This window comes from Loxodonta africana, chromosome 25 (genome assembly GCF_030014295.1).
Source record: "Loxodonta africana isolate mLoxAfr1 chromosome 25, mLoxAfr1.hap2, whole genome shotgun sequence".
NCBI classification, from domain to species: domain Eukaryota; kingdom Metazoa; phylum Chordata; class Mammalia; order Proboscidea; family Elephantidae; genus Loxodonta; species Loxodonta africana.
This window is the reverse complement of record NC_087366.1, coordinates 20,811,701-20,827,915: the sequence shown is the minus strand read 5'-3', so window position 1 is coordinate 20,827,915 and position 16,215 is coordinate 20,811,701. Positions and strand designations below refer to the sequence as shown.

The following is a 16,215-nucleotide window of genomic DNA, read 5'->3' as shown; positions in this document are numbered from 1 at the left end:
AGCATCAGCCCTATTACAATTTTTTTCTTCTGTCCTCACCGTAACCTGTAGATGCTTCTTTCATGGCTCTTAAGAAGTTCATGTCATCCATATGCTTCCATATATGTCATAAAAAAAAAAAATTTTTTTTTTTTTGTCATACTCTCTACTAAATAATCTCTGAGAGTGTGCAAGTAACAACAGTTACTGAAGGCCTGCTACACTTTAAGCACTGTGCTAGGCATGGGAATGTATCTCTAGACCTTTCTTATCTCACATCCCAGCACCTGGATCTCTGCTTGGAAAGTAGTGGGTATACAATAAATGTTTGTTGAACAGATAAGTGGAAGAACAGGGTCTTGGAAACCACTTGCGAACCATGAACAGCTGCAAGTTGTTACTCAGTAAGCCGTGAAGTCAGCTCTAAGACATCTCTCCATTTCTCTTTTTTGCTCCCTTTGTGGGAGCAAGGGGAGGGGAGGGAAGCTGAAAAGGGAAGGCTGATTTCAGGCTTTGAATTCCTCTAGCCTTCGAGAATGTTGTGGCTACTGCTGCTCCTTCTGCTGCTACAGTAACAAGTATCTTGCACAGATAATAAAAGTGACTGTGGCGTACTTTGCAAACATAAAAGGCCATAGAAAAGTGAAATAACACTCACGCAATGAGCAGTGTGTGGCACAAATAATGAAAATGTGTTGCATTCAGCAAGATCAGCTTTAGTTGGGAACTTCAGTATTAACACCTTCTGCATTTTTATTTGCCTGGAAGCCTGTTTTTCTGCCTCTTTTTGCTCTGCTTTAGGTTTTCCTTAACTCCTCTTCTCCCCCATACCCTTTAGATGCTCAACTTGTTTGTGGCCGTCATCATGGACAACTTTGAGTACCTGACACGAGATTCCTCCATCCTGGGACCTCACCACTTGGATGAGTTTGTCCGTGTCTGGGCGGAGTATGACAGAGCTGCATGGTGCGTAGACCTCTGGGCCACCCCAGAGGGCCCATATCCAGGGCCTCTAGAGTTCTCAAGGAAGAGGTTGGAATTAGAGCCACCCAAATACTTGCCTGTTACAGAAGGAGAGAAGATCCTTCTTAATTTTGGCCTGAGGAACAAACTCAGTCTTCTGACTGGCTCTGTTATCAAGCCAGTCACCAAAGACTTGCCTTTTATGTTCCTTACCCTCTCTTTCCTTCTGTGACATGCTTTTCCCTTTCCTTACCAATCTCGTCGCTCAGACCTCACCTCAGAGTGTTTGGGTGAATCCTCACAGGAGCTGCAAATGAGCTCTCTCTCCTTCTCCTCCTGCCAATAACTAGTGGACTCCTCTGAGTCACCAGGGGGTTTGACAAGGTTTCCTGGGCCAGCTGGACATCTGGTCACCATAGTCAGTGACATCAGTTTTTTATTTCTTTCATACCTCTCAGCAGGTACAGTCTGAGATAACTCTAAAATCATACCAAAAACCAAGCAAGTTGTTCTGCCAACTGTTCTGTTAAACACCTGGTTTTTATTGCATGGAACTGAATTAAATGGCAGGAAATTACGGGGATAACCTCTCCGGGTCTCTTTCACCGTCCAGTTGTTCTGAAGTAATGTTGTACCTTCTGGGCCTTAGAACAAGGCTTGACAAACTATAGCCTATGGACTACATTTGGCCCACCACCAGTTCGTATGATGTTTTATTGTAACACAGCCACAGCCCTTCATTTATTATTGCCTATTTTTATGGCTACTTTTGCACTGTAAAGACAGGATTGAGTAACTGTAACAATGATGGTATGACCCACAAATCCCCAAATATTTACTGTCTAACATTTTACAGAAAAGTTTTGCCCACCCCTACTTTAGCCTACAACGGGGCCGCATTTCGGCCCTTTCAGGACAGGGTGAGAGCGCTTATGAATGCTCACTTCACGTGAACTTCTCTGTCCCAGGTTGTCTTAGCTTTAGGATCTTAATGTACCAGTATGTCCATTCTGGTCTCCCTCTGAAAATACTTCAAGAAATGTCATTACAGGAATGGGCCATGTTGCTTCCACCTGGAACCCCTTTGTAATCTGAGACTCTTCCCAAAATTTATCCTCCTGTCAGGCTGTTGAGCTTGGATTGCTACTCCAGGGGCTGGAAGAGTGAATCGGAATTCCTCTTCTCCTCAGTAATCATGACTTAGGGCACAGAGTTCTCTAAGTTCATGTCTGTTATAATGGCTGAGCAACAGCTTTTCCTTTCTGGGTGTACTTAATAGTAGGTAACCTCCTTAAACAGCAAACGGCAATGTGTTTAGGGGAAAGTAGCCAGGCGTATGGTCTTGGACAATTCACTTAACTACTCTGAGCTCCCTTATCTGTAAGATGGTAATAATGGTACCTACCTTTGAGGATAGTTGTGAGGATTATATTAAATCCTATATGTAACTATTAATATAATTGACAGTAACCGTATGGTAATAAAATTGGAATGTATGGAAAATTGATACCTGAAAAACATGGATGACCATGAGGTTAGGAGCCTAAGAAGGGATGTCTTCACTCACCTGAAAGAGGTGAAACCAGCTGCTAATAAAGGAACCCACTGCACACCTAGGTTCATCAAGGCGTCACTGGTTCTCAGAAGTCCCAGCTTCCTGTAGTTTCATGTAATCTTTGGATTCAGATGCCATGTGCACTAGACATGCTCCTCCCTACTCATTCCAGCTGCTGGGAAGAAATGATTCCATGAGGGTTGGTCATGAGACTCAGGTAAGTGAACTGTGAAAGAGCCAAGAGACAGAGGAGAAACCTCTTCGTATCTGGTTTGAAACTCACAGTATAACTAGTTCTGATTGATGTCATTGGCTTTCTCTATGAAACGAGGTGGGAAACAACTAACAGAAGTCAAGTGAGCCAATGTATTCAAAAGGAAGACAGATTATAGGTTACAAAGAACATTGGCCTATAGCCGCTGCCAGTCCATCCACTTCCTGATCTCACTAAGAAACAAAACAAAAGAACGCCTAGTCAGATTACTCTTGAGAGTCCAGAGACTTAGAAGTACTGATGAGCTGCTATTTGAAAGGCTAAGAGAAATCAACACCAAAATCAAGAAAAGACTAGAAAGAAGGCAAAGCACTAGTCTAGAGATGGCTGCGGACCAGGCCTGGATGCTCAGAGATAGAGAGACCGGATCTGTAATTTCCATTGGAAAACCTGATCTGTACCAGGGTTCATCCAGACCTGCAGATCCCTGGCCTGTTGATGTCTTGTTCTGGCCCTTGATGGGGCAAATACTTGAAGTCACTGGTGACCCCACAACAGAATGAAGCATTGCCCAGTCCTTTACCATCCCCATGACTGGTTGCAGATCAGACTCTTGTGATCTATAGGGTTTTCATAGGTTGATTTTTGGAAGCAGATCACCAGGCCTTTCTTCCTAGTCTGTCTTAGTCTGGAAGCTCCTCTGAAAACTGCTCGGCATCATAGCCACACACAAGCCCCTTCTGACAGATGGGTGATGGCTGCACATGAGGTGTATTGCCCGGGAATCAAACCTAGGTCTCCTGCATGGGAAGCAAAAATTCTACCACAGAACTACCAACTCCCCCATGACTGGAAATGAATCTGTTGTTAATTCCGTCCCTTCCACCGGGAGCCAGAGCTCTCTAACAGGATCGTGTGAAAGGGAGTTGGTGTGATAGGTTACATTGCTCCTGGACTTCTGATTGGATTGGCCAACGTGCTCATGCACTGGGGCTGGGGGAGACTGTACATGACCCCCTCCCAGGATGCTCTGAACGCAGATCCCAGCAGGCTCCCACGGAGTAGAGAAGCACTTGCCCAGCTGAACCATGGAAAAATCTGTCACAAAGAGAAGCAAAGCCCTTTGCAAATCCCCTTGTGCCAACTGTGCTCCTGCTAATTAGCCTAATGGGAAATTTGTCCCTCGCAGTCTGCAGAAGGATGCTGACTTCCCACTGCCCCTGACAAGTGGGTCTGAGTAACTGAATGTGGTCAGTGTCTGTGAAAAGCAAAGTTCTCCAGTCTACCTCAGTCAGCCGACATCTGCTCTTGACAGGTTCAGAAGCAGTGGTGAATTGCCACACTTTGCTTCTTAGCAGCCTCGCTGGAGCCAGAGTCCAGTTTCTGCTTCAAATGGCTAGATAAAGGAGGTCTGGTTGCATAGTGGTTAAGCACTCAACTACTAACTGAAAGGCTAGCAGTTCGAACCCACCAGCCTCTCCACGGGAGAAAGATGTGGCAGTCTGCTTCTGTAAAGATTACAGTCTTGGACGCCCTACAGGGTAGTTCTCCTCTGTCCTGTAGGGTCCTTAGGAGTTGGAATTGATTCGACAGCACACAGCAACAACAACATGGCTAAATATGTATCTTGGGGCACTCTTGGGCAATAAAGCAGTTCCTCTGGCGTTGGACGGACTCTGATTTCCTTAGAAAAGTGGGGGCAGTGCAGTTTGGCAAGATGATGGCTCTCTGGTGCTTGCTCTTCTCAGTTTCTCCTGGTCTGGCTTTGCCGGGCCCAGGGAAAGAAGTTGCTCTTACTTCTCCCAGCTTTCCCTTCATGGCTAAGCTGACATTCCCTTGCCACCCTCTCTGAGTGTCCTATTAACTCATCTGTGCTTCCTTTACAGCGGCAGGATCCCGTATAAGGATATGTACAAATTAGTGCGGGTGATCTCGCCTCCTCTGGGCCTGGGAGAGAACTGCCCCTACAGGGTGGCTTGCAAGGTTTGCCTCCCAGTCCCCAGCTGTGACTGGCAGTTGGACGCAACATCTAACCCTTCCTGTCCTCCGTTGCTACACCACCACTGCGCTACACAAGGGAACCTTTATGTTGCTTTCCTTTGAGTTTAAAGAGGTCCAAACACTCCCAGAACCAGCAGCTGTTATATAAAGAAGAGAGGTGCATTTTGGGGGAAGGCAGAAGTGAGTTAATGACTTCATGATGAAGGTTGATTGGATCTCTTTCACTTTTCTTACACAAGCACACACTTGTACACACACATGCACCATACACTTTCTGCTGCACTTTGGTCTATAGGTTTTACGAGAGGACCTTTCCCTCCTCTAGAGAGTGTGGAAGTCTTTTCACATCAGCAAAGAGTTCTGGTTTCCCTTCACTGGAGACAGAGAATCCCTCATTTGGGCAAAGTGACATCATCATCCTGTGAATAATGTATCAAAGTATGGTTTCAGGCATCCCTGCTTCTGCCCACCCTCCCAGCTCCTGGGGAGTGTGACCTGGAGGGATAGAGGACAGAGAGGAGGTAAAAAACAATAATCAGGGAAAGAGGTGAGAGTAAGTTTAAAGAGGCATAGATTCAGTGATGTATGAAGAACTTAATAGCTCAGAGGATCTGGGAAGGTCTCCATAGATGAGAAAGGGCTACAGAGCAGATCCCTTGCCTTAGGGTTCTGACGTATATTATTGTGACGGGACTGTGGGGTCTGTCATATTTGCCAAGTCACTGCTTGTTGGTGAGACCAGAGACATTGCTCAGGACCTCCCTCTCCAGCTCTTGCTTTCCCTGGGAACGCTCTAATATTCCAGCAGCTCTGCCAAGCCCCCATCCAAAGCCAAGCCTGCTAGATAAGAAAACTCTCCGGGTGCTACAGGAGGGAAGCGTGTTCTCCCTGGGGCATAGCACAGCCCAGGCAGCTGGAAGAAGACATAGGCCCAGGAAGGAAGCCAGCCTGGGCAATGGCACGGAGCTGAGTTGGGATGGGGACACAGTGATTCCCATACTCGGGTGGCCAAACAGCTGCCTCTGCTGAGACTCTTTAAACTCCACCCTGGTGAAACCTGCAGCCGCATGTGGGGAGAGCCGGGAGGACAGCATGGCATGCAAGAGGCTCTCCCCCCTCCAGGTGTTGTTCCTCTGTCCCCAGCATGCCCTTGACCTGGTGCATGCTGGGGAATCACGAGCACTCTTCTCCACAGAGCCAGGTGGAAGCGACTGGGCCGACCCTTGGATCAGCAACCGCAGCCCACCACTCTATGCAAGATGCTGCCTCCTGCTGTACGCGCACCACAGAGGGGGATACACGATGTTCTGCCCGTGGGTTCAGGGCAAGAAAAGGCCCGACTTCCAGGCCAGCGCCGCAGTCCCAGCCAGGGCCAGAAATTCCAACCCATGGCTGGAGCACCGTCTATCCGGTTTATACCACTCATGCACAGCCCTGGGAATTCAAACCAGCCTTGTGTTTTATTGGGGATGGATGAAGTGAAGCCAGGGTCCTGCTGACCAGGAGAAGAAAATGAGTCCTAATGCACGTGGAGTTAAGGGACCTGAGGTTCCCATCAATGTTCCCGGGTCTGTGTGGGGTGTGGTATAAACCAGCACCAGGATGGAGTCACGTGTATGATTTGCCTTGATTAACAGGTTTCCTATTCTTTTCCTGTTTGTCCATTTTGTTTTGTTTTTCTTCTCCTGTCTTCTGTATTATTTTGTTTGTTTTTTTGCTCCCTGGGAATGCCTGTTCTCCTCTCCCTGTCTGCATCCTCTCCCCACTGCCTTTCCTTTCCCTGCCACCCCTCCTGCCCCGCCACCCCACCCCATCCCAACTGCCCCCCGCCCCATGAGCAGTGGCCGCATCCATTACACTGAGATGTATGAAATGCTGACTCTCATGTCACCACCGCTAGGCCTCGGCAAGAGATGTCCCTCCAAAGTGGCATATAAGGTAGACCACCCCTTCCTTTGTTCTGGGCTAGAGACCAACAGGAGATGGGACCCAGTGTGGGGAGGCCAGAACACGGGGTGGAGCCCGGGCTGGGGAGGCGGAAGAGGGCACTCAAGAGAAAAAACCATGATGAGACTGAAGAGTCAGGAAGGTTCACAGAAGAAGGATGAAGTCTTCAAATAATACGAAGAATGGTTTGCAATATTATTCCAAGTTGGTTTTTTTTTTCCTTTTTAAATGTGTTATTCTGTGTTTCTTTAAGTGTGTGGCTTCTTGTGAGTGGATTTCTAGAAAGGAAGTGTTAAGTGGTGTGTTCCCTTTTAGAGGAGACAGAGTGGTGGCCTGTGGGGTAGCATGTATGGGCAAGAAGGAATCCTACAGTATAACAGCTATCAGAGGTTATAAAAAGGGAAGTATCTTCAACCATATAAATTAAGGAAATAATGCAGAAATGCCTCTGAATGTGGTTCAAGAAGACATTCTTAGGAGAGAGAGACATAGCAAATTTCTTCCTCCATAGCTTAGGAAGGAACGATGGCATAGATTCCTGTTAGGTATAAGAAAAAAAGGAACATGTCTCGTATCCCACAACAAAGGCAGGAATGCAGCTTCCTTCTCCCATTAGCCCAGCTACCCAATTATCTTGGAAACAGTCAAGGGAAAGGCTGACGATGGGCACAAGTTGCCTTCAGTATTAGGTCCCCTCCGTGGCACAGCTGAGTCATGGGGCCTGGCACTGGAGCTGTGGGTGGATTCTCCGTGGCATGCTCAGAGCAGCAGTGAACATTGGGGCTACCTGCCTTTGGGGTACTCATAGCTTTGGGGCCTGGATTTTTTGCCTCCACGTATTAGTAATAGTTACTGTTCATTCCCCTTGGTTTTTTAAACTGACCCAGAACTCTGGAGCTCTTTCATTCACTTAGGAATACACCATAGCGATGCTATCACTTCTCTAGAAGTTTAAAGAAGTAGGAGAGATGGGACTCAGATACAAACAATAAATTGGCTTTACGTTCTAAGACGCCATGTTTGTGAAATTGGTTTAGGCGAGATGTCCCCGTGGAGCATTAGAGACCCTCCATTAGGAGGAGACACTTGCCTCCCAGCCAGACTGGTGGTTCTGCCAGAGGACCTTCTGCTGCTATCTTCAAGTTGTCTAGCTCCAGAGAGCATCTCATTGAACTTGGGCCATCAAGGCAACCTCATCCACCCCAGTCCATGGCCCCTCATGCACAGCTTAAGGGCTGGCATCCTTTTTGCTCAAGATGGCCACATCCAAAAGTACCAGGTGGTGGAATGTGGCCCTGAGTTCTTTGCATTCCTGGGATGAGGCTTGGTGGGAAAAAGGGTGTGGGACTGGAGGAAAAATTCACAAGAATTCCAAAAGCAAGATACTCTCTGGAAAGTGGATTTGGCCATTTCTGTTTGGTCCCTTACCTTGGGTGAAAGGAACAAGGCCTGCCCACTCTGGTCCTGCCTTTGTCACCCTTCTTGCATTCTCATCACTCTGCACTCCTCATCCTTCTTCCCCAAGACCCTGTTTGCATTCTCCCCTTTTCCATCCTGTCCCACCTCATCCTTTGGATAAGCTGTACTTATGCATGTTCAACCATGTGTTGGCAAATGGCATCTTTTCAAGACTCAAAAAGGGGGCACCAGGATGCATCTCTTAAAGTCAGATAAGCAAAGCAAAATCTTCCCCCTCACTGCCTTTCCATCCGAGGTTTGGGGTGTTCATGGGACAAGTAGAAATGTGGGGCTGCCTTGAAATGGGGAATGGAGACACCTCCCAGAGCTGACTCCTTTCCCTGAGCCACTTCTTTTAGAAATCATTCCCCATCCCTATCAAAAACATTCTTAGGACTATGGGGAAGTCCTACAGAATGACTAGGGAACCCTGTTCCCTTGGAATTTGGCATCATTCCCTAGGAAAAACAAAACAGCAGCAAATAAGCCTTAAGCGAGAAGTAGGGCTAGTAGGACTGGGAAAGGGGTGGGGAATCCTTGCCCTTCTTTTTTGTCTGTGCATTTGACCTCTGCACTTTTCCTCCCTTCTCACCAAGGTGTCTTTCGATATTTTTTTTCGCCTGCTATTTGTTTTCTGTCTTTCACACAGAGATTGGTCCTGATGAATATGCCAGTAGCTGAGGACATGACAGTCCACTTCACCTCCACACTTATGGCTCTGATCCGGACAGCCCTGGACATCAAAATTGCAAAAGGTAAGCTCAGGAAGGAAAAAAAGAAAGGGAAGAAGGGAGAGGAGGGAGGGAGGATGGGACAGAGGGATTCTGGAACAACTCACGGAGGATGCTTGAAGATGGAGGTATTTGCACTTTCACCCACTGGACTAATCACACCACAGTACACTGGCCTGGAAATCCAATGATTCAGGCCTTAGTTTCACCTCTGAGACTCCATCACTGTAATATTTGCCATTTCCTCCTGGTAAAATGAATGGCTTGATGATAATAAAGGTTCCTTCCAGCTTTGACAGTATATTATCTTCAGTGCCAAGTACATAGTATGTGTCCTAGAAGTATTCGTTTATTGAACAGGTGAATTCTAATTATGTTCTTTATTCTACGGTATCTTTTCTCTAACGTCTCAGAAGGTGTCTGTGGCAGGTGCTATTATAGAGGCCACAGTGGTCCTTTGCTTTTCTGGATTTCTAATTCAGTGGGTTAGAGGAGAAAAGGTTTGCTATTTCCAGATGGACTTCAGCTTTCCTGCTCCTACCAAATGCAAATCCTTTTTAAAATCAGGTCACTCAGACTATGGAGACAGAGTGTGGCTGGAAGGATATCCATACATATAATGAGGCAGGGGAAGCTTACTCGTGGCGATTTTCATTTTCCCCTCTGATGTGTTGAGCACCTGGGAGGCTTTTAGAAGTAGTGAAGGAAGTTGATCTTAGTCGCAGGGCCTCAGATCTCTGTGGCAGGGTATCACGGAGTCACTGGAAATGGAAGCCAAAATGTGTTCAGCTTCTTCAGCACAAAGACCTGGTATTGAAGATCCCCCGTCACTAAACGCCAAGAATTCCTCTCAGAATTGAGGTGCCATGCTGAGTCAGCTCCTACCTCCACCTTCTCCCTCAGTCCTTGTTATTTCTGTGTCGGTTGTATTTAATTTATTAATAACATATCTTACTGTTCGAATCCGCCAGGCGCTCCTTGGAAACTCTGTGGGGCAGTTCTACTCTGTCTTATAGGGTCGCTATGAGTCGGAATCAACACGACGGCACTGGGTTTGGTGTTTTTTTTTTTTTTTAATCTTATTCTAGGTGGTGCAGACAGGCAGCAGCTAGATTCAGAGCTACAAAAGGAGACCCTGGCCATCTGGCCTCACCTGTCCCAGAAGATGCTGGATCTGCTTGTCCCCATGCCCAAAGGTGTGGTGGCTCCTCCTGGGTATCCGTGTCACTGTGGGTCGGGCATGCTAAAGCCACGTCTTTTGGGGAACACTGATTGAGCAAGGAGATAAGGAAAGGCTGCTCTTTAATCCTGAGAAATCAAAATTCCTCAAAATTCTTCATGTCACTATTAATCAAAAAATATTTTCTTAAAAAAGGTACTGTGGTTGCAGATGAAACTTGAGTGCATAGCTCTCTTCCTGTGCATAATTGCTCAGTGAATCCTCATGCAGTTGGCAAGGGGTATTTTTACATAGACATGAAAACCTGGTAGAGTACTAGGTGATGCTCATTAATGTATTCTTATCATCAATATCATCACTGTCCTTGGGTTTCCGTGTCTGCTCCTTGAGGACAAAGATGGGTGGCTATTCACTTTACACTCTCTGTGCCTAGCATAGTGCCTGACCTTTAAGGACAGTGGGTAAATGAGTGGTGCAAACCTGCTTCAGAGAATAGGTGACAGGGCTTGTGAGGCATCCCCTCTCTTTCACCTGTCTTCCCCCTGTTCACATCATGCCACATTTGTGTTTCTAGCCTCTGACCTGACTGTGGGCAAAATCTATGCAGCAATGATGATCATGGACTACTACAAACAGAGTAAGGTGAAGAAGCAGAGGCAGCAGCTGGAGGAACAGGTGAAGGTCAACTGCAGCATGGCGCATGGGCGGAATGTGAGATACTTTAGAGCCACAAGGAGTCCCACGAGGGCTCCAGCAGAGACAGGCCTGTACATCCCTGGGGCCTGATGCCCTGCAGAGGCTTAGAAGCAGAAATTAAAGGGCGCAGAGCCCAGGAACTTCCTAGTGGGATTGGAAACTATGGGCCCGGGAATGATGGAGCAAAGATTAAAATAGTCAAATGAAAAAGATAATTGGTCATTAGGACCCTTGGGGCCAGTGAATTTATGTTAATGGGGGAGGGACAACTCAGAAAAGGAGGGTGAGAATGGTTGCACAACTCAAAGAATGTAATCAGTGTCACTGAATGGTACATATAGAAACTATTGAATTGGTGTGTGTTTTGCTGTGTATATTAACAACAACAACAAAATAAATAAAATTAAAAAGGTATCAGACATGATTCTGTTTTACTGAAGTAAATGGTTTATCCCACCAGTAGCAGAACCCACAAAGCCATTGAGTTCCTTTTTGCTTCTTCCCACCTTTTACGCAGAAAAATGCACCCATGTTCCAGCGCATGGAGCCCTCATCTTTGCCTCAGGAGATTATCGCTAATGCCAAAGCCCTGCCTTATCTCCAGCAGGACACTGTCGCAGGCCTGTGAGTATCACCAAATGGACACGGCTTTCCTGCCTGCTTTCTGTCACCCCTGCCACTGTGCAGACATGTAAACCTAGTGACCAGAAGTACCAGAGAAATTATATTAAGTCTGAGCTAAATCAATCCTTTTTCTAAGGTTGAGACGACTTCATTTTATATCTTAAAATGGCTATTCAGCCGGCATAGGAGAAAAGCAGACCAAGCATGTTCAGTACGGTGGCCCATTCTGGGGGCAGTGAGCACTGTGAATGGAAGAGGGAAGCAGGAAGCTTTGACTTGTTTTTATTGTACTAGGATCTTAGTTGTAGTTCCGTTGTGAACAATAATCATTTTCTAGTCTAATTCTTGGTTACGGCTGCCCTGCAAAACTAGCGTCCTGCTAGGAAATATAACTTCCCTCACTGGGTGTGAATTCTTCTGTCTATAGGCAGCAGTGTTTGCTGAATGAAAAAGGGGAGAAGAACTAACAGTTACTGAATGCTTGCCCTAGAGTGGGCACTTGTAGACATACTATTTGCAGTATCTTCCTTCATTCTCACTGCAAGAGCCTACTATGCCTTAGAGTTATATATTAGTGTTCACACTGTACAAATGAAGAAACTGGAGGCTAAAGGAGATTAAAATGTTGACCAGAGTCTTATGGCTAGTAAGAAGCTGAACTGGGATTTAAAGCAGTTATTTCTAACTCGCTATACCATGGTAGGGGCCCTGGTGGTGCAGTGGTTAAGCATTTGGCTCCTAACCAAAAGGTCCGCAGTTTGAATCCCCCAGCTGCTCCTTGGAAACCCTACGGGGCAGTTCTCCTCTGTCTTATAGAGTCTCTATGAGTTAAAATCGACATGACAGTAGTAGGTTTGTTTTTTTATCATGGTAGGAGTTCTTGGATGGTGCAAATGGTTGGACACTCTACTACTAACTGAAAGGTTGGTGGTTGGAACCCACTGAAAGGTTCCTCAGAAGAAATGCCTGGCAATCTGCTTACTTGAAAACCTTATGGAGCACACATGGGATTGCCATGAGCTGGAATTGATTCGATGGCAACTGGTTTGGTTTGGTTTTGATATACCATTGTAGGAGTCCCTGAGTGATATTAACCCAGAGTGCAGTTAATAGACTCTGCTGCTAACTGAAAGGTTGGCAGTTTGAGTCCACTCAGAGACTCCTTAGAAGAAAGGCCTGCAAGCTACTCCTGAAAAATGAGCCATTGAAAACCCTATGGAACACAGTTCTATTCTGACATACATGGGATCACTGTGAGTCAGAATCAATTCATGGCAACTATTTTTTTTATTTTTATACCATGGTATCTGTAATGAACAAAAGACCTTAGATCGGGCAAAAGGCCTCTTTTTTTTTTTTTTTTTTCCTTTAATGGAAATGAAAACAAGAAAATTAAAGAATTTTCCAATTCTTCCAAGTTGCAGGTCTTAGCCCCAATTTGGTCATTAATCATAAATGATCTATTACAGCATACATATCTCATCACAGCATTATCTTTCTGCTGTTAACAAGTATGTACGGAGCACCCAAAGGACATGAGGCCCTCTACTCAGTGTAAATGAGTTTTTGTTGTTTGGTATAACGTGATTCTAGCTCTCATGGAATCTGGAGCCAATAGAGACTAAACAGCACAATTTAAGTAGTTACCAGAACCAACCCCATGACCGGTGAGTCAATTCCAACTCATAGTGACCCTATAGGACAGAGTGAACTGCCCCAAGGAGCAGCTGGAAGATTTGAACTGCCAACCTTTTGGTTAGCAGCCAGCTCTTAACCACTATGCCTCCAGGGCTCCAAGCAGGAGAAGTGAAATCCAGGGCTTAGGAATGAGACCTCTATTGGAAGGCCACTTGAAATGTTTGACACCATTAATTTCTTTTGGCCTGTGGTCTTAGAGATCTGACTTTGGAAAGAAAGCTTTGTTTTCAGAAGTCACAATTCAGTACATTCAGGAGAGAAAAAGAGGACCAGAAACATGAGCAAAGCCCTCTGTCCTTTGTAGAAACAATTTGACATGATGAGATAACAGAGTATGCATTTTCCCTGTGTGCAGAAAAGAAAATCAGAAAACCAAACCACATTGCTATCGAGTCAATTCCGACTCATAGTGACCCTATAGGTTAGAGTAGAACTGCCCCATAGGGTTTCCAAGGAGTGGCTGGTACATTCAAACTGCCAGCCTTTTGGTTAGCAGCCAACCTCTTAACCACTGAGCCAGAAAACAAGTAGATATTTATTTTGGGGCTGTGCAGAAAGGGTATAAGGTGATATGGTTGAGGCAGTGGGGCCTTCTCATTGGAAGAGTTTACAGTGATTTTCACAGACCCCTGGCTTAGAAATGAAGACACACACCCCATGTAGATCTCTTTTACCCCCAGTGATTTGCTGTACAAATTAACCCCCAGCACAGGATCACTCCAGCATCTCTCCCGTACATCTATTGATTTATTCATTCGTTGATTTGGCCAATATTTATCGAGAGCCAAGCTCTAGCACAGGCACTGGGGATTTAGCAGTAAACACGATCGCAGTCCCCGTAGAGACAAATCTTAAAAAAGAAATTATAAGAATGATAAAGGTTACAAAAACAAAAGGGATATTGCAGTGTTATGTAAAGGAAGCAGCTCACCTAGTTTGAGGGTTTAGAAGAGCTCCCTGAGGAAATAATGTTTGAGTTAAGACCCAAAGGCCAGCCTCTCCCAGAGAGGTGAGAGAAAGTGTGGTAGTGTAGGGAACCTAAAAACTGTCAGAATGACTGGAGCACAGGGAGCTCAGATGAGGATGTGGCAGGTGATAGGTTTGGACAGCTAAGCAGAGGCAAGGCCTTTGAGGGCCTAATAAGCAGGAGAGAGGTTAGGCTTTGTCCTAGGATAATGGGGTTGTAAGCATCAGAGTGATGTGATCAGATTTGTCCTTTGAAAAGAATATTCTGGAATGCAGTGTGGAGAAAGGATTGGAGGGGAGCAATTGTAGACTCAGGAACACCATTTAGTAGATTACTGCAGTTGTGTAAATCAACGATTGTGGTTTGGACTAAATGGGGACAGGTGGTCAAATTCGAGAGAGCCTTAGAAGGTAGAGTAGTTAGGAGGCAAGGAATAACTTGCTACATGGAGTAAAGGAGAGAGGAATCAAAGATGACCTTTGGGTTTCTAGTTTGAGCCCTTGGGTGGATGGTGGTTCATTTACCGAGGTGGGAATACTGGTGGGGATACAGGCTGGTTTCTCCAGACCACCTGGATCCTGTGTATCTAGAGCCAATGTACTGTTCAAGTAGAGACTGCCCTGGGAGAACCCAGGTGAACCTGACAGGCAGGGCCCTCACTGAGCTCACATCTGGTGGAAAACAAGGCATCATACAGCTAATTATTGGAAAGAAGAAAAGTTGTTATTTTCAGTGATGCAATTGCAGTTCTCCTAAGTGCAAGGAAGGAGAACACAGCGTGATATGAGTGCATGGAACAGGGAGACCTGACCTGTTATCAGGTAGGGGGAAGGTTGGATCAGAGAAGATTTCCTTAACCAGGTGACTTTTAATAAGAATTTTGAAAGATAAATTCAATATAACACAGAAAGAGTTTGTTGGGGAGAAGAGGTGTGAAACAGAAGCATTCTGTACTCTGGAAACAGTATGTATTTAAGTCTTGAGGCAGAAGGAAGTCTGGCATGCTCAACTAAAAAAGACCTGTATGTCTTCAGTTCAGGGAGCAAGAAGAGCCAGGGGAGGCAGGGACCAGATCATGAAAGGGTGGAGCCCAGGTTTTGCGTTCAGGACTTTATCCTAAAAGCAATGAAAGCCTGACAAGGACTTTAAGTAGAAAGGCCATTAAGGTTCAAATTACTCAACTCTGTGAGGTCGTTCAGTGGTTCTAAGGGGTCTGCCTACCTATGGGGGATTCTGCAGTTACTCATTTTCTATAGGACAAAAGGGGGATTCATTTCTTATCATAGTTTTTCTTATCTTGTTCCCAATTCTTCTCAGGAGAAGGCACACTGAGGAAAATGACTGACATTGAAGGAGACCATTTAAATATCAGATGGCTCTATAGCAGTTGTAAAAACTCAGCTAAAACCCTCACTGTCAGCAAGGGTCCAATTAGGTGATTCTCTGCTATTCTCATCTTTCCCTGTGATCCCAGTATAAGTAAGATTGTAAACCTGTTGCCTTTGAGTCAGTCCAACTCATAGCGACCCTATAGGACAGAGTACAACTGCTCCAGAGGGTTTCCAAGGCCCATAGGGTTTCCGAGGCTGTATTCTTTACAGACGGAGACTGCCACATCCTTCTCCCCTGGAGCAACTGGTGAGTTAGAACCGCCAACCTTTTGGTTTGCGGCTGAGCATTTAACCACTGTGCTACTAGGGCTCCTTTAAGTGAGATTGTATCTACTGATTATTTTTAAGTAATTGGCAATCCTTGCCCATGCCTCCAATTTTCTTTTCGACGCAGACTCACCTATTAAGTGGCTCTCTCTAGAGCATGACACTGGAAGAGATGGAGTTCCATCTCTCCCTCCTCGCTCTACCCCCCTGGTTAGAGCTGCTCTCCCACCACTGACTCTTGTCCCTCTTCCCATAACCATGAGCCCCTGCTGGGTTCTTGAACAGATCAGAATGGCAGCTGTTACTGTACTTGTGGCAGTGAATGGCAGTGGGAGCCACATTTTCAGGAAAGATTGACCACCTCTTTTCACCTAACTGACTCAGTGGATCCCATTGGCTAAGAGTGTCTGGAGGCGCTAAACAGTGGTTCAATAGCAAGCACACTATGACAGCTCTCCATTCTTTTATTCTCAGGCCTCTAAACACTTGGCCAACTTTGTCCCTGTCCTCTTACTTCATTACCATCTAAGCGTCCTCCTCTCCA

At 45.9% G+C, this 16,215-nt stretch overlaps 1 protein-coding gene across 3 annotated transcripts in view; it reads left to right on the top strand.

The window, feature by feature from the left end:
• Positions 1–16,215, top strand: part of CACNA1E (calcium voltage-gated channel subunit alpha1 E) — a 359,405-nt gene that overhangs the window by 332,397 nt on the left and 10,793 nt on the right. For all 3 annotated transcript variants that reach the window (XM_064276555.1, XM_064276554.1, XM_064276553.1), the window contains 6 exons: positions 818–945; positions 6,554–6,650; positions 8,767–8,872; positions 9,937–10,044; positions 10,603–10,703; positions 11,242–11,348. In XM_064276555.1, coding sequence (XP_064132625.1) covers positions 818–945; positions 6,554–6,650; positions 8,767–8,872; positions 9,937–10,044; positions 10,603–10,703; positions 11,242–11,348 — 647 coding nt within the window. The remainder of the gene's footprint in view (positions 1–817; positions 946–6,553; positions 6,651–8,766; positions 8,873–9,936; positions 10,045–10,602; positions 10,704–11,241; positions 11,349–16,215) is intronic.